The 27,275-nt window shown below is 41.2% G+C and overlaps 1 protein-coding gene and 1 long non-coding RNA gene across 2 annotated transcripts; one reads left to right on the top strand and one right to left on the bottom strand.

The window, feature by feature from the left end:
* Positions 1–548: 548 nt before the first annotated feature.
* tnfsf10 (TNF superfamily member 10) lies at positions 549–15,383 on the bottom strand. The gene is made up of 6 exons (XM_078280252.1): positions 15,177–15,383; positions 14,154–14,279; positions 7,856–7,901; positions 6,742–6,858; positions 5,282–5,526; positions 549–3,856 (listed from the first exon to the last, which is right to left on the bottom strand). Exons 1-6 carry the CDS (start codon positions 15,282–15,284, stop codon positions 3,647–3,649), a joined length of 852 nt encoding a protein of 283 aa, XP_078136378.1. The 5' UTR covers positions 15,285–15,383; the 3' UTR covers positions 549–3,646.
* LOC144536917 (uncharacterized) lies at positions 15,377–26,879 on the top strand. The gene is made up of 3 exons (XR_013503790.1): positions 15,377–15,465; positions 15,941–15,996; positions 25,964–26,879. It is a non-coding gene; the product is annotated as an uncharacterized LOC144536917 (long non-coding RNA).
* The last annotated feature ends 396 nt before the right edge of the window (positions 26,880–27,275 follow it).

The raw sequence follows: 27,275 nt of genomic DNA, 5'->3' as shown, positions 1-27,275 counted from the left end.
CATCATACTGTAAATACAAATACTAACCTAGTATCCCCTTAAAGTAATACTGTGTTTTGTAAAAGCTATTTTAAAAAGACGGTAACGTTCTGTGTTTCGAATTGATGGTGATCCATATGTGGCATGACTGATCAACAGACTGGAAACAATCTCACACACCCTGATGAATTCAAGATGTTTGGTGAAGTCAATGGTTTGGTAAGTTCCTCCTACAGTGTCTTTATTTCACATATTTACAGACAAAACACCTGCTTATTTACATTCACATTTAGTTTTGGTCTCTCTGGCAAACAATACAAATTTAGTGTAATTGTTTACAACCTGACTAGAGTACAGTTGTCTATATTTTTTGATGCCTTTCAGGTGTTGGAGGTCCAGCTGACGTAGAAGACTGACTGCAGGTGGATGTTTCTGGTTTTTCCATATGGAGGACGAATGCACTGTAAGCTACTGACTGCATTGAAATCAGTGTCTCAGGTTATTGTTTCACTCATCAGATGTACAAGCGAAAATGTAGACGACTCTGTTAACATCCACCTCAAAGTTAGTCAACTCAAAACCACAGATTTAATGTCTGTACATTCATATTAAGGAGCACAAATAAGACCCTGTTCATATCAACTTTAAACTACCATTTTACATCATGTTTGGTCCTGGAGTATAGATTTCTCACTGCAATTTTTGTGAATACCAACATAAAAAAAAAAAATCTATACATTAGTTGCAAAAACAAGAAATTAAAAAGGTCTCGTAATGTGATATTTACATAAGTGCTACATTGAATGCTGCTTTCAAGGAGAACTTAATTGGAACTCATTGCTGCAGACATCTTTTTTTTGCTCTTCTCAAATAGAGTTGGATAAATCAGTGAATTTAACTGAGGGTTCATTCTCGGCAATAGTAGTTTGACACTTGCGAGATTTCTTCTGGAGCTTTCAGCCACATCTCATGGCTTTCATCTGCCGTTGTCGCTTGCTCAGTTCTGAAACCGAACTAACCCCATTAAAACACCAAAGCTAAACAATAACACAGAAACTAACTGATGGAGGCAGCGGTAGACCAGCAACTCCCGTGTTCTGAGAGGTAAAAAAGATGTTTTTGTCAAAGGAGTCTGGTGGCTTTGAAGAGAGCAGAGATAACGGCTTCAGTTCCCCGTCGTAAAGGGCTGTCTGACAGCAAGGTGAAGCGTTTTCTAAATATAGCGTACACTTAATATAGATTTCTTTAGGTGTCTAAAATGCGTTTAGCTGCTGCCCCCCGTCCACAGCAGGACACTGCTTAGCTTCCGTGTTGGTACTGGGCCTGCTTCTCGTGCCGACCGCCATCTACTGTAGCTAACACACTGACTATGGAGAAGTAGCTCATACAATCACGCTTCAAAAGATCCAATCTATCCCTTTAAAGGACTTGAGAAATGGACATTTAAACGTCTACATTTCCTTGAAAACTGGACTCAGCTGAGGAACTTGTTTGATACAATTTAAAGCTCCAGAAGGGCCACTGAAAGGAACTTGTGGTGAGATTGTTTTGTGAACAAGAGTTACTTCAGCTACGACCTTGTGTAAAATGAGAGGCATCAACAGTTAACAGCATCTCATGTCAGCAGATGGATCTAACCATCCTCACAGTGGCCGCTTATGTTCCCCACTTCAAAACATCCAAACTATCCCTTTAAGTTAAGAATGTTTTGTCAAACCACTCTTTCCTGAATGTACCTTCAAGCTCAATCAGTTATCTTCATTGGTTCATCCAGCTCTCCTTTAGTCAGATATAAAGGATCATTTTGGTTTACATGTCTGGTAACACTTTACTTGACGGTATCTACATAAGAGTCACATGACACAGTCATGAACATATGAACCCTAACCCTAACTTAAAACCCTAAAAAACCGAATGATACTTAATGACAGAAGGGTTATGTCATAAACGTTTCTGACTTGTTTATAATGTTTATGACACGTTCATGACCGTGTCATCTCACTCTTATGTAGATACCTTCAAGTAAAGGGTAACCACGTCTTTTAGCATCAGAGGATTTGCTGCACTGTTCATTACAAACGGTAAAATATATTTGAAAATTAACAAAATCCCCCATTTCTGCTGTTTGTTTCTGCTGAAGCGCATGATTGTTTTCCAAGTCTGCAGCGTATCCAACGTGACATGAACGTCTGAGAATACCAACCGCTTAGGAAGCTTTCAATGCACCATTTGGAGAACGATTAAGATGAACGAGCCAACAGCACAGCGAGAGACTGTGGTGCTGCTGCCAAAAAAAAATCAAAGCACAAAGCCTGATTTGTGAGGAGCAGTGTTCTAAAATGAGTACTGTAAAACTCGTGAAGGAAAAGGTGGCGATTTTACACCCTTAATCTTTCAACGTAGCAGTAGCCCATGATCGGTAAATGGTCCATTGAGAGCTACAGACCCAGAGAAAAACACAAAATATAGCACAATATTTACATCTTTACACAAACGCGCATCCAAGGACTCACATAATTGCTAATGTTCAGCTGATAAGAGTTTTACACAAACAATTCTTAGAGGCAGACCCCAGTTTTCAGGCATTTGCTATGAAATCAATAAGATGGATCAAGTGTAATGTTTTCCCAAAGGTCTGAAATGCTACAACTTTCCTTTTTCTATAATGAGAAAAGAACAGCTTCCCCTTGTGCAGAATCTGTGAGTTATGAGGCAATTTTACATCTAAAACAAAACTTAAAATTTGAAAATACAATCTAGCCTTGGTAGATCGTCACTAGATATTCCACACTTTAGGGAAACCTAAACCTTTCTATAGGTTTCTATTTCTGTATTTATTGTTAAATGTTTGTTTGTGGATGTATGCACCATTTACCAAGACCAATTCCACGTAGGTGTAGCCTACTGCGGCAATACATTCTTTTCTGATTTCTGATTCTCATCACATAAAAAGTAGAGTACTTGGAAAACCAATAAACCATACTGACCTTGAACACAGCTTGATAGTCGCTAGAACTTGAGGTTATTTTGCATTTTCTGCACGTAGGCTAACTGCTTCAAGGATTCCCTGTTAAAGGGAGGAACAGGACAGGAGAGGAAAATGGCGAGAATATACCCAAGCAAATCACATCTAAATTCAACCTTGGTGTGCAGAATGTCAGGTCAAAACTCAGCTCACCAGGACCAAAGCATAAAACAGAGTCAATATTGTTTTGTGTATTTTGTCTAAGGTTTTTTCTTAGCTGTTCAAGACCCTTTAGGAAACTTAGCTCAGAAAATCTGCTGCTCTGCACACTTTAGAAACGTTCATACAACAGATACTTTAATCTCTGTCGAATCCAAGCCCCATTAACTTGAATACACTGATTGATTAGCTCTCGTACACACACACACACACACACACACACACACACACACACACACACACACACACACACACAGCCGCAAATCCATAACAGTCTCTTCTCCACCCATGAAACCAGTGTTATCAAAATTTCGTTCGGTTTGTGATCCTGAAAAACAGAAAGACTGCCTTCCCCGTGACTTGCTGTTACAGTTTTTCATGAATAGGAGAAGTCTAGAGGCTGCAGCCATGTTTACGAGACAGATGCATCCATCACAAACATTAACAGCGTGATGGTCGATCCCGAGTCCTGCATGCGATCGTCTAGCTGATGAGAAACGCCCCAAAGAAGCTGCTCTTCTCGTCCATGTCCACAGCAGAGGCGTTGGTCACCGTGACGAACAGGCGGTCACCGTTGCTGAGCGGGAACAGCCCCCCCTGGTGGGCCGAGTACAGAGAAAACTGGGAGCCCCGGGACCAGCAGGAGGTTCGGCTCGTCTTCATCAGCAGGATGGGAACCGGGTAGGAGCTCACCTGGCGGGAGAAGGAGAGGTTTGATATGTGGTGGATAGAGTGAGGCGTTCATGGCTGGTGGGTCAGATGAATCACAGGTCGGATCAATCAGGTCCAGGGGTGGGGCTAGAAGGGGGGCACGGGGTGGCACCGCTCCCCCTTGATATATGATTGGTGCCCCTCCCCTAATCCATTGGGCTAGAGTGCTGTCAATCTGAAAGTTGTGATTTAGTAGTTTTTTAAAAAAAGTGTCAGACTGAGCCTATAGAAAATGTGAACTGCTGGGCGCCTGGTTAGCTCACCTGGTAGAGCGGGCGCCAATATATAGAGGTTTACTCCTCAATGCAGCGGCTGTGGGTTCAACTCCGATCTGCAGCCTTTTGCTGCATGTCATTCCCCCTCTCTCTCCCTGTTCAAGTCTAAGCTGTCCTATACAAATAAAGGCCTAAAATGCCTAAAAAAAAACAAATCAGACGGTGTGGCAAAAACGCAGGTCTTCCCAATTATTTTGAATGGGGGTAGTGCGTTTAGGCTGCGGTGGTGGGGGCCACAGGGGGGAGCCGCAGGGGGGAGCCAAAAAGAAACGCAGCAGCCTGCGTCGAAAAATTTAACTTTTGGAGAAACGCAACTCCACAGCCCGATGGCCAATCATGTAACCGGTGACCAGACACGTCAGTGTGTTTCGAGGCGGTGTGAGAGTCCCGTACAGGAAACAGGAAACATCACTGCCTCTATCGCTGCCACAAGGAAGTTTTAAAACACCAAACACAAGCACTGAACTGAACTGCCCCGGAGTTTGTGTAACAGCTGACTGTTTGCCAAACAGCAAAGCACAGTCCCCTCTTGTTATTGAATGTTTGCCACGCTGTGATGGAATACACACTCACTGTCTGGATTCACATTGGTCATAAGATCTGATTAGACAGGCCACCATCTGAAGTTACTCCTCGGCTGTGAATCATCGGTCTGCCGTGTTCAGTGCAGCAAAAAGGAAGAGATCAAAATTTAATTTGCACACGGTCGAGTTGCACTCCGTGTAAACACAACTTTGCTTGTCTAATTCTGGCTGGAGACCTTTGTTGCATGCAATTCCCCTCACTGTCTCCCCGTGTTTCCTGTCTGTCTCTCTGCTGTCTGGTATCAAATACAGGCTAACAAATCTTATAATACAAGGTTGATGAAGAAATGAAGGTTAGGTGAAGAATGTAGATGAAGTAGAAAATCTAAATAAAATGGAGCCATTTGAGACACTTCTATATTTATTAAAACAAGTGATTCAGAAAGGTGATTCAGAAAACCTGCCAGCTGATGAGTCACATCCAAGCCAAGCCAAATAATTAAAAACATAGACGGGTGGAGAAACAGCAACAGAGCAAAATCACACAACACAAAGCGAGAGGAGTTGAGTTCAGAGAGTGTAAAGTCTTACGGTGACCCCTTTCTCACCTTTTTATAGACGTACTGCAGCAGCGGTCTGCCCCTGTCCTCCGCTTCCTCGCCGTCCTCGCCCTCCTCCTCCAGGGAGTGGGTGTGTCTGAAGTACGTCTGGGCGTAGATGTAGTAGAGGCCGGGCTGCGGCACCACCAGCTCCCCGTCCACCAGCTGGACGTCCTGGAGGAAGGCCAGCCCCTTCTGCCCCTCCCACCATGAGATCTTCTGGCCCTGAACTCGACGCCCTGCGGAGACTGGAGCTGCGGAAAACAAACACAAGCAGAGAAACATCACAAGCTAGAAGGTGAGGATTTGTTTTAAAAGCCAATTCCCACCAAGAAAAGAAACAAATAGATTAAAAGGTCACGATACATATAGGCATCGTTTCATTTAAAAAGAAATGCAGTGATTCAAACCGAAAAGAACGGATGCAGTGTATGTAGGACTTCTAGCCTCAGATAATTTGCAGGCCTTGTTAAATGTGTGACTTTTGTAGGTTACAGTTGTGAGATAGTAAGTCCAAATTGTAAAAATGGATGAAAAGTTAGGACTGAATAACATTTAAAATACTCCTTGTAAGCCAAAATTATGATATTCTAAGTAAGAATTGTGACATTTGTAAGTCACTTTAATTATAAGATAGTAAGACGTTCAAAATGTCACTTATGCTGCATTTCCACTGCATGGTTTGGTTTTCCACGTGTAAAAGTTGTTGATAGTACCTGGTACTTTTTTTTAGTACCACCTTGGTCGAGGTTCCAAGTGAGCGGAGCCCATAATAAAATAAAACGGCAGTTCCACAGGGCAACGCTGTGACGTTCAGCTGAGAATCCCGCCTACACTGAGAACGTACTTAGGGAGTTATATCTGCAGTGGAAAAGGAAAAGAAACAAGTACCTAGTACCAAAAAAGTGAGACCATGTCATGGAAAGGCACCATTACTATCTTATAATTTTGACCTGCTGTACCATCAGTATTTTTATTTTCATAATTTCTAACTTTTCATCTGTACGATTTGTAGCAACAAATTATTGAAAATGTACTTTTCCTTGCAAAACACATCTCTTGGATAAGAGCTTTTACTGCAAAACAGAAATGCTGCACAATGTCAGACCCTTGCAGGCACTTTGACTTGGATGCATCGTTTCAGTCTGTGGGCCTTCATTAGTCAAGAGTCAGACTTAAATTAGATTAAATTACATTTAAATTAGATTAAATTATTAGATTAAAATAGCCAAATTTAAAAGGCGCTGTGGTGCAGGCTGATTCAGTTCCCAAAGACATTTTGGTCTGTGCCTAATGGATGACACCCTTAAGCAAAGCAGACTGTTGTTCCAATCGATCACTAATTCATTAGAAATCAAACAGCCTAGATTTATTTATTTATTTATTTATTTATATATATATATATATATATATATTTTTTTTTTAAACTTCAGACACCACTGCGTGCAGTTAATTTCTGCAGGACTCACCTCCTCCCTCTCGCTCCAGCTGGGGCACAAAGCTGCCAGTGACGTGGGCTGCGACTTTGGGGCGGGGTGAAGCCCTATCGACCATCACAAGCGAGGGCAGCACCCGAGATACTTCATCTAACATGAGAAAAAAAGATAATGAAACCACACAATTAACACACCTGTGTTAACAAACCACTGCAGTCAAGTTTTTGAAGGAAATTTTAAGTGCTCATATTATGCTTTTTGGCTTTTCCCCCTTTCCTTTATTGTGTTATATATCTTTTTTGTGCATGTTATAGGTTTACAAAGTAAAAAAACGCACAAAGTCCACCCCAAAGGGACTTACCATCTCCAACAGAAAACACTGTTCACAAACTGCTCCAAACAGCTCTGTTGTAGTCCAGCCTTTACTTCAGAGACAAACGTGGTCACTTTGGAACACACGTTATAATGCTCGCCTAGCTGCTAGCATGGCACGCCCTCATACTCTGCTTCTGACTGGCTAGTAGTCCTTACCTAGGTACTGTCAGGGCACGCCCTCATACTCTGCTTCTGACTGGCTAGTAGTCCTTACCTAGGTACTGTCAGGGCACGCCCTCATACTCTGCTTCTGACTGGCTAGTAGTCCTTACCTAGGTACTGTCAGGGCACGCCCTAATACTCTGCTTCTGACTGGCTAGTAGTCCTTACCTAGGTACTGTCAGGGCACGCCCTAATACTCTGCTTCTGACTGGCTAGTAGTCCTTACCTAGGTACTGTCAGGGCACGCCCTCATACTCTGCTTCTGACTGGCTAGTAGTCCTTACCTAGCTGCTGAGCATGTACGACTCCTAACAAAGATGGAACAGAAGTGAGAGGTCTCACTCTGTAGCTAAAACAGAGAGCTCAACACACAGGGTGAAAAGAGGAGCTGCAGCAATGTGCAGTACAACAAAAAATATGGTGTTTTTAGAAAATTAAACCACATAAACCTATGTGGAACAACTTATAAATACAATTATGAACCTGAAAATGAGCATAATATGAGCACTTTAACTATTTTATCTGCACCAGTAAATTCCAGGTCATCTAATAAAAAATACTATCTTCAACATAGAGAAAGACATAGGTCAGTGTGTTTAGGTTTTCTCACCTCTGACTGCCGACGAAATCTGCTTCTGGTAACGCTGAGACAGAGACTGCAGGGCGAACAGCAGAAAACATGTATTAAAGCCTTAAATCAAACAACAACAAAACACTCATTTATAAATGGAATAAACATATATAATACTTTGTATTCCACAGGTCTACCCAGCAGCCTTTTTATGACTTTAACCCTGAACTTCTGCTGAAATCTGGATCAGGAATAGGAAGGAGCCTTCATGTTCAGGTCGGTAACAGATCCTTTTCTGATAATTGACCCCTCTCCCTCTCCCTCATGTCTTACGAATTGGCTCCAAACAGATGCAACAACTGCCAACTGTAGTGGATTCTGGATGCGTTTCAGTTTAGTAGTTTCCAGAAATGTAAAAGAAATAGGAAAAACATGATGGTAAAAAATGCATTCTGAAAGCATTAGAGAATGTTAATTCTAACGTTTTGTTGCTGTTGTTCCTATTGGTTGCCAGTAGAGGTTACAAGGGTTAATGATTTCCCTTTTAAAAATATTTGTTCAGCTTCAGCAATACCTGAGAGGTAGGGGAAAGAAAACAACTAATTTATGAGCTACATTTACCTGCAGCGAGTCAGCGTAAAGCAGAATTTATGGGTAAGAGATGCCTGTAATGCCTCTCAGACCGCTATTTTCTATTCAAGTTTGCAAGACTTCATTTTGAGGATGAAGTTTCAAGGAAGACCTGCAGGTTTTTGCAAAATGTGGAGCATCTTCTCCTCATGCACAAGCTCAAACAATGTTGTTAAATTCAATTTAAAATACTACACATCTTCCGAAATAAAACTACACAAACTGGATGTTTCTTCCATTTGCAATTTTAAAATCATAGTTTTTTTTATTTTAACATTGTTTCTTGAGTTATTACCTTTAATTCATCTGAATCAACTGTGAATTTAACTTCAGCTCAGAAACTCTCTTTAAAACAGGTCTCAACAAGTATTATTGTATGGATTGACCTTAAATTAAGTACAGACGTTCATGGTTTCCAGAGGATGCCACCATGAAGTTGACGTCTGTGGTTTTAAAGGTGCAGTAGGTAAGACTTCTAAAACTACCTTTCTGTCATATTTGCTGAAACTGACCCTATGTTCCAGTAGAACTACATGAAGCAGGTAATAAAAGAAATCCGGCTCCTCTGGCTCCACCTACAGCCTGGAGTGAGATTTGCAAAAATCCACCGCTCCCTGTTCAGATGCAGCAATCAGGGCCCGGGGGGGTGTCTCACTGCTCATGCACACGCATTCATTCTCCCTCATGGGGGGAGGGGCTTAGGAGACCGTTTGGGCTTTAGCAGAAAGGGGGGGAGGGACTGAGAAGTTGTCGATGTTCAAATTCTTTGGATAAGTCCTGGATCTTCACAGTCCTACCTACAGCACCTTTAAGTGAAATGTCTCAGCAACTACGGAATGGATTGCCATTACATTTTCTTCAGACATCTCACATCCACCTCAGCATGAATTGTTAATAACTTTGATGATCCCTTAAATATATAATATGTAATATTTCCGCATTAAAATGTCTAAAAACGACTACAGAATGTTATATATTTAGTACAGTTGTGAACTCCGTCCCATCTGGAGATCAAAACAATACAGCCTTAAAACGAAAATGCTAATGCATCTAACTAAATGCTAACGAAAATGCTCCTATATAACTGCAATGTAAAGTCTGTTCTGCTGTACGGTTCAGAGAGCTGGCGAGTTGTCAAAACAGACATGAGGCGAATGGAAGTGTTCCATAATGGATGCCTCCGACGAATATGCCAGATCTTTTGGCCTAATAAGATCTCCAATAATGAACTGTACAAGAAAACGGGAAGCCGGAGCATCACCAAGGAGACGCCTGAGATGGCTAGGACATGTGTTGAGGATGGAGCAGGACCGCATCACAAAAGTCGCCTTAAGATGGACACCACCTGGCAAAAGAAAACCTGGGAGGCCCAAAACCACCTGATGCAGAACTGTGACACAAGACCTGGAACAGATGAACCTGTCATGGGGAGAGGCCCAACATGCTACCAAGGACCGAATGCAATGGAGAGTGCTCATTGAAGCCTTATGTCCCATAGGGGATGACGAGGAGTAAGTAAGTAAGTACAGCTGTGAACTTACAGTATCCCAAATGTTTCCAACAATGTTCAAACCCAGAGAGATCTGTCATTTTATTCAAGGTAACGCTCCGTTACACTTGGTCGCCTGTCGATGGCGTCGTATCCCCTTTGTGCATGCGTCAGCGTTGTGGTTGTCTGCCAGAAGCCATCATAATTTGACTTTTCATCCGGTTTTAAGTCACATTTTAACACTTTATGATACACTTTGTAGATCTTGGTGGTTTTTACACAGATGAAGGAGTTTCAGGCGTTTTTTACACTTGGTCCGGTTCAGCCCTCCAAAAGAACTCAGACCTATTAGTCAGCATTTTTTGCGCATATGTGAACACTCCAAAAGGACTCAGAGCCCTCTGAAACGAACCGTACTCAAACCTCCCAGTTAACCTGCAGTTAACCGTAGTCCTCGTCAATTGACCCAAGTTTAAATAAAAAAACAAAGAAAGCAGAAGGTAACGGACATCCGACCGAAAAGAGTGACATCCGGCGGAATTTCCGACGGCACCGGAGCAATCCCGGAAGTGGAACGTCGTGGATTTTCGGTGCATCTCATGTCCCTTAAATTGCATCCCCGACTCCTCCCCTTACCTCCCTTCCTCACGTCTTAGTCCCTCCCACCGAGGAGGTACGGGAGAGACGCGAGGAAATCATGGGAGGAGAGAGGCAACGAGCAAATGTGTTTTAGAGGGATGAGACGTCCTTTCTTCTGAAGCGTCACATGAATTCGTCAAGCTGTATTGGCGGAGTTAGCAACTCCTTCAGCTGCACGGCTTCCAGGAAGGCTGCTTTCGTGTATCCTGGCCTATAGCTCCTCTGTGATCCCTCCTCGATGCTCGCTCCTCGCGGCAGAAATAAAAGCTTTGAGACGGCCTTCACAGAGGAGGGACGGAATAACTTCCGGTTCAGCCGAGAATTGAGGAGTTGAGGAGCTATCAAATAAGGGACATGGGATGTACCCATAGACTATTGTTCTCTTAACCTGTGCATTGTGAACGCAACATGCTTCAGGTTCCTTTTGCCTGAGGCCTTATCAGTTCAGAGTTCTCTTTTAAGTAAACTGACAATGTGAACACAAAAAGAACTGAGTCCCTTTTCTGTTGGTCCACTTTAACTGAGTTGACTGAGTTTGGTTCATTTAAGAGGACTATATGTGAAAACACCCTTAGTCATCGGACGTCTGGATCTTAAGTTTTAAGAGAAACAAGCTGAGTTAGCAGCAGCTCGGCTCGCAGCCCCTCTGCAGACGAGCCCAAAAGCGTCGGAGAAACACTGATTTTGAACGTGAAACTGCTTTATTCAGTGTTGTTACCGGTTTAAATCAGCGGGTCCATTTGTTTTGGAGAGAAGGAGACCGCTTTGGATAAAAACCTCCCGAAGGAGCAGAAACTGAACGGTAATTATCTGAATGATAAGTAAACCGCTCAAAAAAATATGTTTGAGAAGATATTTGGAGTATAATCAAAGCAGGACGCAAAAATTACATTTTTAGCTTAGAGGGAGCCTTAAATATGCTTTCACTCTGCACTCCGAGTTAAAAGCAGAAACTGATGTTCTGACTCAACAGTCATACTAATATGTTTATATTCTGAACTAAATTTAATCAAGTCGCTCAGGCGGAAAGTCCCCGCCGTGTTTTATTCAAGAGAGCAGCAAAGTCAATCAGAGAAGGAAATAAAAACAAACAATGCGCACAAATAGAAAGTAAAGGCAAAGTAAAAAAGTTTTGTGTGTGTGTGTGTGTGTGTGTGTGTGTGTGTGTGTGTGTGTGTGTGCGCGCGCGCGCATGCATGCATGCATGCATGCATAGGCCAGATATCAGTAATTTTCTTTAGCTCTGGCTACTGTGTGTGTGTGTGTGTGTGTGTGTGTGTGTGTGTGTGTGTGTGTGTGTGTGTGTGTGTGTGTGTGTGAGCAGGTGAACACATTCCTGGGCTGATTAAACCACACAGGATCACATCACATCTCCAGCTATGAAGGAGCTCATTGTGCGTCTGCAGACAGTGATTTGGATCATTTCAACATTTTTCTTCTCCTGTTAATGTTCAGAGAACAGCAGCACAGGAAGCCCCTAATAATTCTATTACGATATTATAACGATAATAACTTCACTACACCGCCCTTACAAGGACCTACTGTCCTTAGATTCTATTTGTTGCAACTCGTTTTCCTTATTGTCAACAAAGTCCATGAAAAGACCAAAACCACTATTTTCAGCGGCAGATTCATCCACATTTGGTGCTCTAGTGAGTGTTTGCGGCAGCCGGACGGGGTGTGTGTGTGTGTGTGTGTGTGTGTGTGTGTGTGTGTGTGTGTGTGTGTGTGTGATTGAGTCAAAATAAACTACAGTGCGGGTGTGTTCATGGAGATGAAGGAACATGTCAGCCAGTGCAACAGTGTGGCTAGTCGATCTGTTTTTATGATTCATTGAGCTGTGATACACACACAATACTTGTTAGGAGATACATTTACTGTGTCAACTGCATAAATTCACATCTTCCCGGGCAGGAAGGAGGCCTAATTAAAGTGGGTGTAGTCTATAAGCAATTCATGACAATGCAGAACTTCAGTCTCATCTATGTGAAGGATTATTACTCTAACAACAATGAAACAGAAGAAGTTCAAAAGCCATAAATAGACTTATATGGTTGTAGTCACAGTGAATAGGCAGAACAAAAGCTTTGGGAATTGGATCGCACGCTAGCTGCTAATGTGGCAATATTATTCGTCATAAAGGTGTGAACTTCTAACACACCCTTTTACCCAGTAGCATATGCCTAATTGCACCTCTTTCTAAGGCAGGAGGAGAAAACCCCTCTGCATGAGAAATTTGATTATTTATTTTTTTTTGTACACTGTACATTAAAATAGATTTTTAACCCTCCTGTTTTCCTCGGGTCAAATTTGTCCTGTTTTCAAAAAGTTTTTATATCCGAAATTTGGGTTTCAACCAATCAAATTATCGGAAAAATAATAACTTGGAGGGTTTCATACAACCATTACTCTTCACAAGTAAAATAAATGATCAATTCACTACTTTCATTGACTTTGGGTGTTTGATTCCATTTTATAGCATTTGAAAAAAATTTTTTTTTATAAAAGAACGTAAAAAAAGAAGAAAAGTGACAAATGTAAGGGGAAGCTACAAAAACGCTGAAAAAAGTGACCAAAAAATTGGGAAAAGATACAAAAAGTGTCGATAAAGTCGACCAAAACGTTGAAACACGAGTTTCATTTTAAATGTTGACCCAGAAAAACAAACGGTTGCACGGTCGACAGGAAGACAACACAAGGGTTAGGCAGTTTTACATGATGCAACGCTATTATGGCAACAAGAAACACTGCAACATATTTGCTCATGTTGTGTGATGCAAGCAAATATGTATATTCATTATGCACAAAACTCTAAAACGATAGAAAATAGGATTTAAGGGGAGGGTGTGTTTTCAGGGGTTAGGGAGTGCTATTGCGTGTATGTAACACGTTGTATAAAGTCTTTAGAGTCTCTAGAGGGAGCTGTGTGAAGTCTGATCAATCAACAGCATCAAATGCTCACATTTTTGAGAAGCTGAAACAAGAGAATGTTTGGCATTTTTGCTGAGGGCAGCGACTGAAACAATTGATCGATTATCAAAATAGTTGCAGATTCATTTTCTGTCGATCGACCAAATAGTTTCAGCTCTGAATGGGTTTAAACTCTACTCTACTGTACGCATGACTCAATATTTGTCACACTGGCAAGACTGAAGTCTTCCTTGACTCAAATGTAATCGCCAATTGTAAAAAAAAAAAAAAAGTACGATCAATAAAGAGGCTGTGTAATAATAATGATAATAACATTTAAGCTGATTTATCATTTGTTTTATTGGCCTTTGCATCTGAAGTGTGGGGGGAATAGTAATGTCTCCAAACTCCAGTGGGTGGGGAGATTTGATCCACAGCAGGCTGGGGGGAAAAAAACGTTGCTTTGAAAGCCAGAGATCTCAGCAGCTGGCCAAATAATCATTGAGTCATTAATACTGATCAACAAATTCTGATATGCAAAGCTCATTCTGGTGAAGTCATACTTGATACAGCTTGAAAGAGAGAATTACAATCAGGTTTTGAGATGTTATGTGTGAGTTTGGAAGTGTGGAGCTCAGTGTTTTTGGATTTCTTGTCGCTTCACCGTACCTTCTCAATGAGCAGGTGAAGCTGCTGAGAGACCTGCCAGCACGGATCCCCCCGAACAGCCGTGATGCTCTGCAGTTCGCCGCCTGTCAGACAAGAAACACTGCTCCTGGCGAACGTCTCCTTCATCTGCAACAGAGTGGGAACATCAAGAAGAGCATCAAACAATTAGAACTAATGTCTCTTTTAACTTCTCATTAAACACGCCTGAAGAAGGAATTCCATACATTTGTAGCATACTTAGATGAAGAAGTGCTTATTGGGGGAGGAAAATGAGGCATAAACCACATTTTATACCTTCACAATCACTGTTAAAGTTTGCTTGGAACCCTAGTCAACATAATTTCTTAGCATGTGTCCCTCTTGTCATCTGTTTAGGTTTCAGTTCCTCCTGTATTTCTGCTGCATATCATCTGGGCTAATGATTAATTCCTATAAACAGACTGAGAGTTGAGCTGGATTAGAGCCAGGTAACCAAAGGACTCTGGCTCTCACCACAACAAGCAGAGTGAGTCCAACACACACACACACACACACACGCACGCACACACGCACGCACACACACACACACACACACACACACACTCTCTCTCTCTCTTCCTGATAGTCGCAGCTAATCATAAAAAGAGCTGCAGCTGCCAGAGCTTTTTACTTCCTTGTCCTTTTTTCGATTTGCAAACGCAGAGAAGACAAAAGAAAAGTGTGTCATTGCATAAAGCTGCATTGTGCAAAACTGAACTATTTTACTGTGAAAGCAATATATTTAGCATTCATTGCATTGTGCTCAGGAGCGCAGCTACAGAACCAGAGCCATAAAGAAGACTTTCCCAAAAACTGTCAGTAAAACATTACACACTAAATGTTTATAGAAATGACAGTGATGTGTTTAAGGTTGACAAAAAGTCTAGTTTTCTTGAAGCTGCGTTTAAAAAGCCGAACAGCTTCGCGGTGCGCACTCCATGGCGATGCGTAAAAGCCTCCGCGCGTCTCCGGGTTCGTCACCCCGAACCTTCACTTTGTCCTTACCGAGTTGAGAGCCGTGGTGAAGTGGAGCACGGTGATGGTGACGACCACAGTCTGCAGCAGAACCGCCAGCAGCAAAAGCACCCCGAGCTTCGGACCGGAGCCCGTCATAACGACAGACCGCCGTCCGGTACCCGACCAGCGCACTCTCCGTCCTGTTCTCAGACTTCCAGAACAAGAACAATGGCAGAGAGAGCTGACTCCTTAACTTCTACCCTCCCCGTCCCCTGCAAGTAGCAAGAGGAGGAGGAGGAGGAGGTGGAGGAGGCGGGGCCGGCCTGGAGAACTTCTGGTGAGATTATTGTTTCATTTCTGCGCTGGAAAAACACAGATAGCCTTAAATCTTATTGTAAGCGCTCATATCTTTGCTATAGATCTGTACTGAGCTTTACTTTGAAAAAAACGCATTTAACTTCAGAATATGAGCAAAACAATGTCCTAACTTTATGAATGAGTGGCACAGCCGAAGGTTGGCACGTACATTACTTTTATTGGGATGCTATAGAGTTTAAACTCACCTAAACTGAAGTTGTATTCACTTATATTAAGCCTCCATGACATCATTTCATATATTCTGCATCACTGCAGAGCAGCACACAGATTTAGGTTATATAGCCAAGTTGTCTTTTCTGGGGAAAACCATAAATTAGGCTTTTCTTCAAAGCTTTGGCTTATGTGGTACTGTATGCTGACTGGACCACATGTAGCCAAGATGTCAAATTGTTTCGATAAAAAGATCTCAGACATTCCTGACATTTCTCTTCCAGATCGCTCCAACATTTGATCTTATCAATCTTGTCCATCCATCATGCATCTTTCTGAGGTAATTAAAAAATGTTTTTAAGGACACAAATAGGTTTGCCTGAAAATATAATCATCATCTCTATGTTCATATCAGTGATGGTGTGATGTGTGATGGTGGAGGTGTGAATCTTGTCGTATTACCTGGTATTTGAAGTATATTTTTGTACAGTTATCTAAAGAGAGGATTCTTTGACGATGGGATATTCTTGCATTCTTTATCAGGCTGCATAACAAAAACATGATGTTCCTTTCCCCTTAACATCGTTGCCACCCTGTTGAAGGATAAAGTGCGTTGGAAAGACATTTGAGGTTATATGGTAAAGGTGTTTTCGGTCAGTATGAAAGACATCTAATTTTTCACATTGCCTCACAGTGTCGACCCTTTAACCATCAAAACAAGGTGGACAACTCCAGTTTTGTGTCAGTCAAGGTTAAGAAAACACCATTGAAATTAAAAAATAAACTTTAAAATTGTTTGGAAATGAAACTTGTTAAAGTGGCCATATTATGAAAAAAAAATCACTTTTTCTGGGATTTGGGGTGTTATTTTGTGTCTCTGGTGCTTCCACACGCATACAAACTTGGAGAAAAAACATCCATGCTGTTTAGAGTGAGATACGGTTTCTGAATGTGTCCTGCCTTCAGTCTCTGGGTGAGCTGGTCAAAATCAGCAGGTCTACGTCATCGGCCGAAACATTTGGTGTGTGCTAACCACTTTAGGTAATACCACATCAGCTAGCTGTTTCTCCAACTTCGGTAAGTACAAGGCAGGATTAGCCAGGAGACTTCTTCTAAACGAGGACGCACTTCCACATTTAAGTAGTTCTATAACATTTATTTAGTAGATTAGGGTGAACTTGTGTGTGTTGTAGCAGTGTTTTGCCATTGAGAACGAGGTGGCTAACCGCTAGCAGTGCTCTGTAGCTAAAACAGAGAGCTCAACACACAGGGTGAAAAGAGGAGCTGCAGCAATGTGCAGTACAACAAAAAATATGTAAACCTATTCTGGTACAACCTCAAAATACAATTATGAACCTGAAAATGAGCATAATATGGCCACTTTAAATGAACTTTTTCCTCTTGCCTTTATTTGTTAAATGGAATTTAAAATAAATCCCACTTGATTTAAAATGAATGAGGTCATACGTCAAAGATAAGGTTCGGCGATATTACGATATATACCGTAAAACAATTTTATACCATATTTCTCTTTTGAATGTCTCAGAGTTTATTATACTTTGTAAACGTTTTAAATCATGACATTGAAGTTGAAGTTATATTATGCATAAACAGGTTAACCACATCATGATAGTTAGGAAGAAACAGCCATCGTGTGTTATTCATTTATAAAGCCCTACAGTTGAAGCTTTCACACCACCTCACATCTCTTCTCTCGTTTCAATCTAGTAACACACAATCCAGTGACCCGAAATATCGCTCATGTAAGCAGTAATGTCGGCAGAACTGGTTTCAGAAATGGAATGAACTCCAAACTGCTCTCAAACTCCTACTGTACTTTCCCCTTGGAGATATTAAAGCTTTATTATCTGATGATGTTATGATTCTTCGAACTGTTTTTTAATTCATTGTTTAGTGGTGTCCAATCTGTTTGTTGTGTATTGTGTTCTCGTGAATGGTTCTTGTTCTCGGGTCTCTCTTAGATCTTAATCTCAAAGAGACTGCCTGTTAAATAAATATGATAGAAGATTTTCCTACATAAAGAAGTCAAAAGTTAAAAAATGTAATGTGCGAGATTCTTGAAAGACACTTTTGGTGTTAAATGGTCACTGCATTGCATTAATGGTGGAGGCAGCTGATAAATAGTTGTACAACGTGTTAGTTCAAGAGAAAGAGAAACAACTCCATCTCTTTTTATCTTTAATATCTTTTCAAAGACTTTCACTTTTTTCTTTTTCTTTAGATTTTTGTTTTGTCGGAGCAGTTTTTGCAGGTAGTTTTGATCTTTTCTCTGCCCATTCAGCCACAGGGAGAATCCATTACTAATACTTACTAGTTCTTCTTTTTCTGTTTATTACAAATCGTAAAAAAAACACATCTCTTTCTGTGTGCCAGAGGGGTTTTCCAAGAAGACGTTTCTGACACATTTGGAACAGTAAATTCAGCAGGTTGTTGTTGTATATGTCAGTTATGGACGGCTTTAAATTGCAATTTTCATACTACATTTTTCATGCACTGTATTTATGTAACAGAATAACATTACACCATATCTTCAAGATAAATAAAAGCATGGAAAAATAGTAAATCTTTCACATTAACATCCTAATTAATACCAATAAAATGTTCACTTTTAACACCCAAAAAATCCCCAAAACATATTTTCCTATTGTAGTTAACATCTTGCATTACCTTATATCTTCCCAAATATGTAATTATTTAGACATTTTTGTATTTAAAGACAACCTGAAATTCTTGCTGCTTTCCAGTGAAACCCCTGTGTGTAAAAAAAGTATTTTTATTTTTAGACTGACCGCGTAAGCATTTTTTAGAGCACATCCAGATAAACGTTAGAAAGCAAATCTCAAGGCAAAGTCTAGTACAATCAGACAGAAAAAGAACTTGAATAAGAAGGTTTGCACAATGTGAGCAGTAATGTCTTTTTTTCTCTCTTATGTTAGCAAAGCCGTCAGTGCTCTGAGCCGTTTCGTCGCGTTGTTATCAATGTACTGTTGTGCAGTGAGGCGGGCTGAGCCTATAAGTGGATCCCGGTCCTGTTGGCTCGTTCCTACGTCTGCAACATCTGGCCTCAATCTGGCTCCTACGCCCGGCTGTCCCCCCGGGAGACGCTCTCCGCTTAGGTTTCACTCGGCTACGCCTGCAAGGACCTGCTGGGGGTAACAGAGACTCCAAAGTGTGTGTGTCTGTGTGTGTGGGGGATAAAGAGCACAGAGAGTATGTGAGGGTCAGGATCGTTCATGAGAGCATCCTTGGCACAAGCTGGAGAGACACAACTTAAAATCTTTACCTTCTGAGGCTTTTTCATCCTTAAAGTCCCCACAGATTTTTAGTCCCCACATTGTGGTTAATACAGGCGCAAACACACACACACTCGTGAGTGGATTTCTGAACGGCGGCCAAGTTTTGATAGGGATACGAAGAGGAGAACTGACCGACTCCCCCGCAAAGTTGACTCCCTCCCTTCTCAGTCGCCTCCCAAACTTTGTCTTCCACTCCCCTCTGTCTTCATTCTGCCTCTCCCTCATTCTCTTCATTTCTTACTGCCTCTGTATTCGTTTTTCTTTGTCTTTTCTTTCCTGTCTTTCTCATGCCATCTTTTTCCATTTGTCTCCCATTCGATCTATCTGCCTCTTCCACTCTCTTACTGCATTGACCGTAAATAGGGACAGCATTGCTAAAGCACGCTGTAAAAGGTTGACAATGTAATAATTCAGAAAATCAGAATCATAATTTTTCATGGAGCTTTGGCAACAAACGGGCATCTGGCCCACCTGGATCCCAGGTGTATCGAGGCACGATACCATGATGACTTCTCACTGTAGTTGTTTACTAAAATACGACGTAAAGAAAACACCACCTCTTGAGTTGATTACCTCGCTGTCTGGACTTGCTAAGTTGTTTACATGGAAGACAAGATGTTGGCAGAAGTGCTTTTAGCTCACATCATGGGTGGACTTTAATAGTTTTGACTCTGACCAACAGTCTGGATGCGTTTATTGACAGGTGGTGCATTGGACAAGAACTGTGTTCTAGGCCTCATTTTTAATTTTCCTCCTGTTCTTGTTTTACTGAGTTCATAAACTTGTTTAATGATGCATAGGTATGTGGTCAAGTACTGGCAGTCAAGGGGACTTTTTTAAAATGCAATATTCTCTTATTCTTATTCAACCGGAACTAATGAAGCAATGCATCTAAATCCAAAAGAACTTCATGATTAAGACAGATAAATGTGTGTATTAATCTGTATACTTGCATGAACCATGTTGGGGCGAACATAAATGTGTTTACACAGTCACGTTATGGGAATTTGTGTTCTGATTTTGGGACAGAATGCAGGTAAACCATTAAATGGTTGGTATTGTTATGTTAAGATTATTAATATAAACATTCAACATTATCTGTTAAAACAGCAACTGTGAAAACCAACACGCTGTAAATCTAAATCTGTCTCTCTGAGTGCTTGCCAAGGTAAACACCCTGTTAACACACACACACACACACACACACACACACACACACACACACTGCGTTTCACTATCTTTGTGGGGATCTGTCATTGACATAATGCATTCCCTAGCCCCTTACCCTAACCATCCCAACTAACTGCCTAACCTTAACCCTTACCCTCACCCTAACCATAACCTAATTCTAACCCTAATCCTAAAACCAAGTCTTAACCCTCAAACAGCCCTTTGAAGTTGTGGGGTCCAGCATTTTGGCCCCACAAAGCTGTCCGGACCCCACAAGTATACTGTATTCCTGGTTTTTGAACCCCACGAACATAGTTAACAAGAACACTCTCTCTCTCTCTCTCTCACACACACACACACACACACACACACACACACACACACACTTCGGTAAGAGAGGTGGGACATCAGAGGCATCCAATGGGCATTCCGGAAACCTGAGAGCTGACCAATGAGCAAACAGGAAACTTTTGGGGACTTTCCAAAGTTTCCAAACTTTTTTTGGTTCAACTTGCTTTTGTCAGATTTTTTGGGGTTTTATGTTGACGTGTGTGTGTGTGTGTGTGTGTGTGTGTGTGTGTGATAGGTTCTCACTTGCTTTGTGTGTGTGTGTAGGCCCCCTCCATGTGTGTATGTCAGTGCATGAAATTTGGGGCTGCTCGCTCACTGCTTCATTTCATTTCAGAAAATCAAGAGTTAAGAGAAAAGCGGGCGATCGAGGAGGCTGACACTCTCTAGAGAGCGAGAGAGAACGACCCCTTCCAGATACAATTACTAAAGTGTGTGTGTTTTCTCATGCCCAGGGCGTTTACATGCCTGTGTGAAAGTGTGTAGATTTATGTCAGGTCCTAAGTGTGTGTGTGTGTGTGTGTGTGTGTGTGTGTGTGTGTGTGTGTGTGTGTGTGTGTGTGTGTGTGTGTGCAGCTTTATCTATACTACATGGCCAAAAGTATGCGGACACCGTCAACCCCATCGGCAATTGAGAACATCGATATTGAACTATTCAGCAAAACCCCTGATTACGTTGAATGCCAAACATTTTAAAATTCTGCACATGGCAACTATGCTATGGTTTATGTTGGAGAAAGTGATGATTATTGCAAATCAACTATGGTTATGGAATGGGTTTAGGCCACTAAAACACGTAGTAACAGTTGCAGGACAAAAACTCATTACGGTGCATTCACACCAAGGCGTTTTCTAACTTTCGTCTTTGCATTGACTTTGTATGTAACCGTAATACCTGTTTTTCAGGTATTTCGTATAAACGGGTTAGGCATCCGGTATACTCACCGTACCCGACCTGTCGTGTGCCAGTGTGACGTCATGGGAGCGCCGTAACTATTTATACCCGTGCGTGGTGGTCGCGACACTAGTTGCGACCACCAAAAGGTAAACAACGGCAGAACTGGTAGCAGCATTGACGTCAATGCTGCGATTTGATTCGATGACCTACTTGATCAGATCAAACCTTCCATTCACCATAAAAGAGCTCATCTTAACCCAGTAGGTTTACAAGAGAGACTTGCAGTCACTCTGAGAGTCCTGGCATCCGGTTGCCCTCGAGCTCGTCCATGCTTCTTGTTTCCGCTTTGTTGTGCCCTGCTGAAAGAAATAGAGTGGTGCGCCAGCGAGATCTACGTCATTTTGACGTCACATTGGCGCGCCCCAGGTCGGGTGCGGCGACTGTAAAGAGGCCTTTAGTCTGTATGAAACTGTAAAGAGGCCAGGGTGTGTCAAGGAGGGAAGAAAACAAATTTGTGCAAATGAGTTAGTAATTTGTGGTCTCGAATTAGCATTACTAATCACCTTGCCATTAGTCTGGTCTTACTTGAATTTACGGATTGGATTTTGATCGTGGCGTGAGAGATGTGGAAGTATTCCGTGTTAAACACAATGTTGCAGTATCTTTGAATTCCCTACAGAGCCCTGACCTCGACCCCATCCAACACCTCTGGAACACCTACTGTGACCCCGGTCTTATCACCCAACATCAGTGTTAGATCTCGCTAACGCTCTTGTGGCTGAATGGGAGCAAACATCTGCAATGGAGTCTGTTGCAGCAGCAGATTGTTAAACAATCACAGATGGGTGTGATGCTCAGGTGTCCACATACTTTTGACCATGTAGTGTAAGAGTGTGTGTTTTGTTTCCATGCCTTTGTGTGTGTGCAACATACAGAATGTGTCCTTGTGCAGTTTGAGGCCCACATTGTGGGTTTTTCTTCCTCCCTACCAATCTCTCTCTCTCTCTGCCTTCTTGCAGTCTCACCCTCCCTTCCTGCCTCCCTCCACTTCTTTCCAAATTGCCATACACTCCCTTCTCTCTCTCTCTCTCTCTCTCTCTCTCTCTCTCTCTCTCTCTCTCTGCCTGTCAGGAAGAAGTGAACAATATGACCTTTAGTCGCAGCGATAACATTCTCCCTCATGAATTCCCCGCCGCTCCGGCTTTCCTTTCACATTCTCACCGGTTTGTTTTCGCTCCCGGCGCCTTTGTTTTCCTTAGAAATGATCACCCTGTGATTAACAAGCAGCACCAGAGGGGGCAGGGAGGTAGTCAGGCCTCCACGGGGTCACACACACACACACACACACACACACACACACACGCACACGCACACACACACACCATATATATTCACACTGCAGCTGAAAGTGTCTTATCAGTGTTTTTAGCTTCTCACATGTGTCACAGTCATGTTTGTGGGGTGTGAACAGTGAAGAGCTGCATGAAGTTTCTTTTTTTAAATTCCCATCTGGGCTGAGACCCCAGAGGCAGGGATGGATTAGGCTAAAGGGGGAGAGGGGGGGGTCCTGAGGCAAAATATGAGCTATTGACCTCCGCTCACTATATTACCATTTTTTAAACAGCCATCAAGTACAGTGGACACAGCTCGCTACACGTGGCACCTTATTTTAGAACTATTAAATTCATCACCAACTATTTTGATGATCGATTATTTGGTTTTATCAAGAAAGTAACATTTCTTTGATTCCAGCTTCTTAAATGTTAATATCTTTTAGTTTCTGTGACAGTTAACTGAATATCTTTTGAGTTGTGGACAAAACAAGACATTTAACGACGTCATCATGGGCTTTTGGGAAACACTGATCCACATTTTTCACAATTTTCTGACATTTTATAGACCAAACAACTAATCCATTCATCCAGAAAATAATCAACAGATAAATCGAGCCCTGTAGGCCCTTATTTATGTTTTTTCAAGTGCTCCAGAAGCCAAACTATGTGGAGTCCTACCTGTGTGTCTGTGGTCATTTTAATAGAGTTTATTTAGTAATTGTAAAAATACATTTTCAACTTTCAACGAAAAAACTTTGGCGGGGACTTAATGTCTGGCTTTCTTTCTTTATATCCTGCAGGTCCTTTTAACCATGACAATCTCAGTGCTAACACCTCGAGGAAGTTTCCTGACTTTAACACATAATTGTATTTAGTATGTACTATAGTATTTGTCAAAGTATAGCCTACTCTGTCATTAGTATACAGAAAAAAATCAACATTTTACAACTGTTTTATATTAACAGTAAATGATGCAATGCGTGCACCAATCACACTGACAATTTAATACTTGTTTTTTGTGTTTTCTCTGATCTTTTTGTAGCTGTCTAACCAATTTGTATTAATTCTCTGCAGCTTGAGCAGCTCCTCCATTGTGCAACAGCGCACTCAAAAGTCAAGTTTCAGTCTGCATACGGCCATCTTTGGTTGGGGTTTTTTTTGGGGTCAATTTCTTACTCAATTGTTGAGGATCTCCTTAAACGCAACAGGCGCAAGGTGGATTATGGGATATCGAGGGCTGCAAAGGACACACCAGATGTTTCTCCGACTCTTTAAAGCGTAACTCTCGCCAAAATGCAACCTAGGGTCTTTTTGTGAATGTACCCGAGTCAAACTTTTGTTTAAAAGCATATTTAGGACGGAATCGCCACTTTTAAGATTTACCGTATTCTCGTTTTTCGGTCAAATGGCCTTTTGAATGGGAGCGCTAGGGGCACTTTTATGCTAGCCTCAAAATAGCTATTTTTAAAACACTAAGAAGGCTCGACACAACATGAAACTTTGCTCAAAGTATCACTAGGGGCTCTACACATGAACTTGTGCATTGAGAACATTGTTTGTGTTCACAGAGTTTACTAAAAAAGGTTTTGAACAACTCACCGTAGCTCTTGTTGTTTCCGGCCGCAGCTCCTAAAGCTTAGTTCCATATAAATTCACGGATTATTTCTTGTTTTGTCGTTATTGAAAAACAATATTGACCTCGTAGTTGAAAAAGGAGCCTCATATGGAGTCCGTTCATTCGCATTCGGATATCGACTCGTTTTGACTGCCGAGGTGGTAGCGGCCGGAAACAACAAGAGCTACGGTGAGTTGCTCAAAACCTCTCTTTTTAGTAAACTCTGTGAACACAAACAATGTTCTCAATGCACAAGTTCATGTGTAGAGCCTCTGGTGATACTTGGAGCAAAGTCTCATGTTGTGTCGAGCCTTCTTAGTGTTTTAAAAATAGCAGTTTTGATGTGATCATAGTAGTGCCCCTAGCACTCCCATTCAAAAGGCCATTTGACCGAAAAACCAGAATACGGTAAATCTTAAAAGTGCCGATTCCATCCTAATTATGCTTTTAAATGAAAGTTTGACTCGGGCACATTCACAAAAAGACCCTAGGTTGCATTTTGGCGAGAGTTACGCTTTAAGACTTGTTGATCTGTCATGACTTATTCCAGCTTGAATTGTGGACTAACTCTCTGATCTGTGGACAAAATGCATGCTGGGATAAACTCTCCGTGCTGCTGTGTGACTTCAATAAACCTTTTTCACGGCATGTTGACATGTCATAGTAGGAAAAGCACAGGTGTATTCAACCATTAATGATGGCTGCATTCCACTTAGGAGAGGACCTGGTATGGTGCATGCTGACTCACTGATACACCGTTTACACGTACGTGGTTATTTTGAAAAACTGAGACATTTCCCTTCGTTTGTGCCCTTCGTTTACACCCAAACGGAGAATTCGCCGCTGAAAACGATTCTTTCTAAAAACTCCGGCCAGAGTGGAGATTTTGGAAAACTTTGTTTGTACGTTTGCATGTAAACTGAGACAAACGGAGGTTTAGGCAGCCGAGGAAGTGATTCGTTGCTGTTGTTGCTATTTACGGGATTCTGATTGGCTAATGTGGGCTTGAGTTTCTCGTTACACTGCCACCTACAGGTTTGGCATGCTCTCGACAGCATTGACGGCATATATACACGGGTACGTGTAAACGAACACTTTTCTGAAAACTGACAGCTGTGCACGATGTTATTTTTGAAAACGGAGAGGTTGAAATGTCCATTTATGAAAATAGCCGGCTACGTGTAAACGTACTCTGAAATAGCTCACTGGAACACTTGATGGAATTGAGCCATCGTTAACGTTATTAATTTCAGCTATGCTTTTCCTATGACAAGTCAAAATGTCCATGAAAAAGGTCCATAGGGATTAAGTGGTTGTGGGAAATAACAATGGGTGAGTGAATACTCGTACATAACTTGCACTCAGTCGTGCAACCTGTTTGACAGCCGGCTGAAGTGTTGCAGGCTGACTGTTGCCTCGCGCGCGCGCGCGCGCGAGCACACACACACGCACACACACACGCACACACACACACACACACACACACACACACACACAGGTTTGATAATGCAGTCTGTCAGGAGAAGCATGTTGCTGCCTACCTCTCATGATAACATGATCTGACAGGCCATGTTGCATTCTGTCACGCACTCATCTTGATGAGTTTGGTTTCTGTTTCTCTGCAGGCTTTGACCTGAAGGGCAAAGAAGAGGACGAAAACAAGAAAAGACAGAAACAGAAAGCTAACTCTTTGATATCCAGCGAGGAGGTGAGGAAGCCACGCTGTACCAGTTTTTCAGACAGACGGAGAAGGTTAGGCAGAAATCTGTTGCTCCGTAGTGCTTTTATTGCACTCCAATATCACGGGGCGCAGGCATAAATCAAAAGCAAGGGATTAAAAATCTATTGAATTGTAAATCCTTCGCAGAAAAACCATAAAATGTTATGGTCTTCATAAATCTTTGAGATAAAAATGAGAACAAAGAGAATAAAAAAACATGATTCATGATTATAATAAACAATATATACACTTATTTGTAACAGCTGAATTACTGACTGAAGGCCGGTGTGTTCAGGACGAGGATTTGGCGCCATCTCCTGCATGTGTCAGACTTTTATTCTGTAATTTGACCAGAAAGAACACACCTGAAATGTATTAACTGTGCATATATTTGAAGGGATTATGTATTCTTAATACCACTTGGAATACATAAATTTGTTATTAATTAAGCATCTAATCATTGTAGGTTTTTGTTTTTATTAAAAAGAATTACACTATACACACTATATACACTATATATATATAAATACACTATTATTTAACAAATACAAACTTTTTAAAATGGAATTTGTAATATTTAATAATAAAATGAACCTTTAAACTACAACTTCATAATTATAATTTAAAAGGAATTTAAAAAATGATGACTGAGGAAGATTGTTAGCTAAGAAACAGACTTATGAGGAATAGGTGGGATTAAATAAGTGTACACGTCTTGATCATTTATGTATCTCGATGTGCTTTTTATTTTGTGTAATATTATTTTCTTTTGACCCTTTCTTTTACATATTCAAAATAAATTTCAATCTATCAATCAATATTTTTAATACATATAATTAAAACCAGTTAATAAGTTATAATGAAACTATAATTTACTAACTAATAACAGCATTTTTATTAATAAATACAATATATTTGATATATAGTAACTATCATAACGAATAGTTGTACTGTATTTGAATACCTAATTATTATAAATAGTAACAACATGAATTATAATGTAATAACTAATCAGGAATAACCATATTTTTAAATACCTGTCCTAACCTGTACCTAACTTAATATTGTGATAAATAACTCAACAAACACAGAAATATAGATGATGTAAAAAAAAAGTTCAAATGCAAATTGTATAATTATTGCATGGCCCCTGGCTATGTATATGTTTTCACTATACTTTAAAACTATGTTATTACATCTTCTGTAGTTGTGTTTTA

This window comes from Sander vitreus, chromosome 22, assembly GCF_031162955.1.
Source record: "Sander vitreus isolate 19-12246 chromosome 22, sanVit1, whole genome shotgun sequence".
Taxonomy (NCBI): Eukaryota; Metazoa; Chordata; class Actinopteri; order Perciformes; family Percidae; genus Sander; species Sander vitreus.
The sequence above is the reverse complement of the archived record's forward strand: the minus strand, read 5'-3'. Positions and strand labels throughout refer to the sequence as shown.

Excerpts from the sequence above, each read along its gene's own strand:
- tnfsf10 (XM_078280252.1), bottom strand. The coding sequence starts at position 15,284 with ATGACGGGCTCCGGTCCGAAGCTCGGGGTGCTTTTGCTGCTGGCGGTT. Across the intron at positions 7,902-14,153 it reads TTCACCTGCTCATTGAGAAG|TCTCTGTCTCAGCGTTACCA; the intron begins GTACGGTGAAGC and ends TTCGCCCTGCAG. Across the intron at positions 5,527-6,741 it reads GCTGGAGCGAGAGGGAGGAG|CTCCAGTCTCCGCAGGGCGT; the intron begins GTGAGTCCTGCA and ends TGTTTTCCGCAG.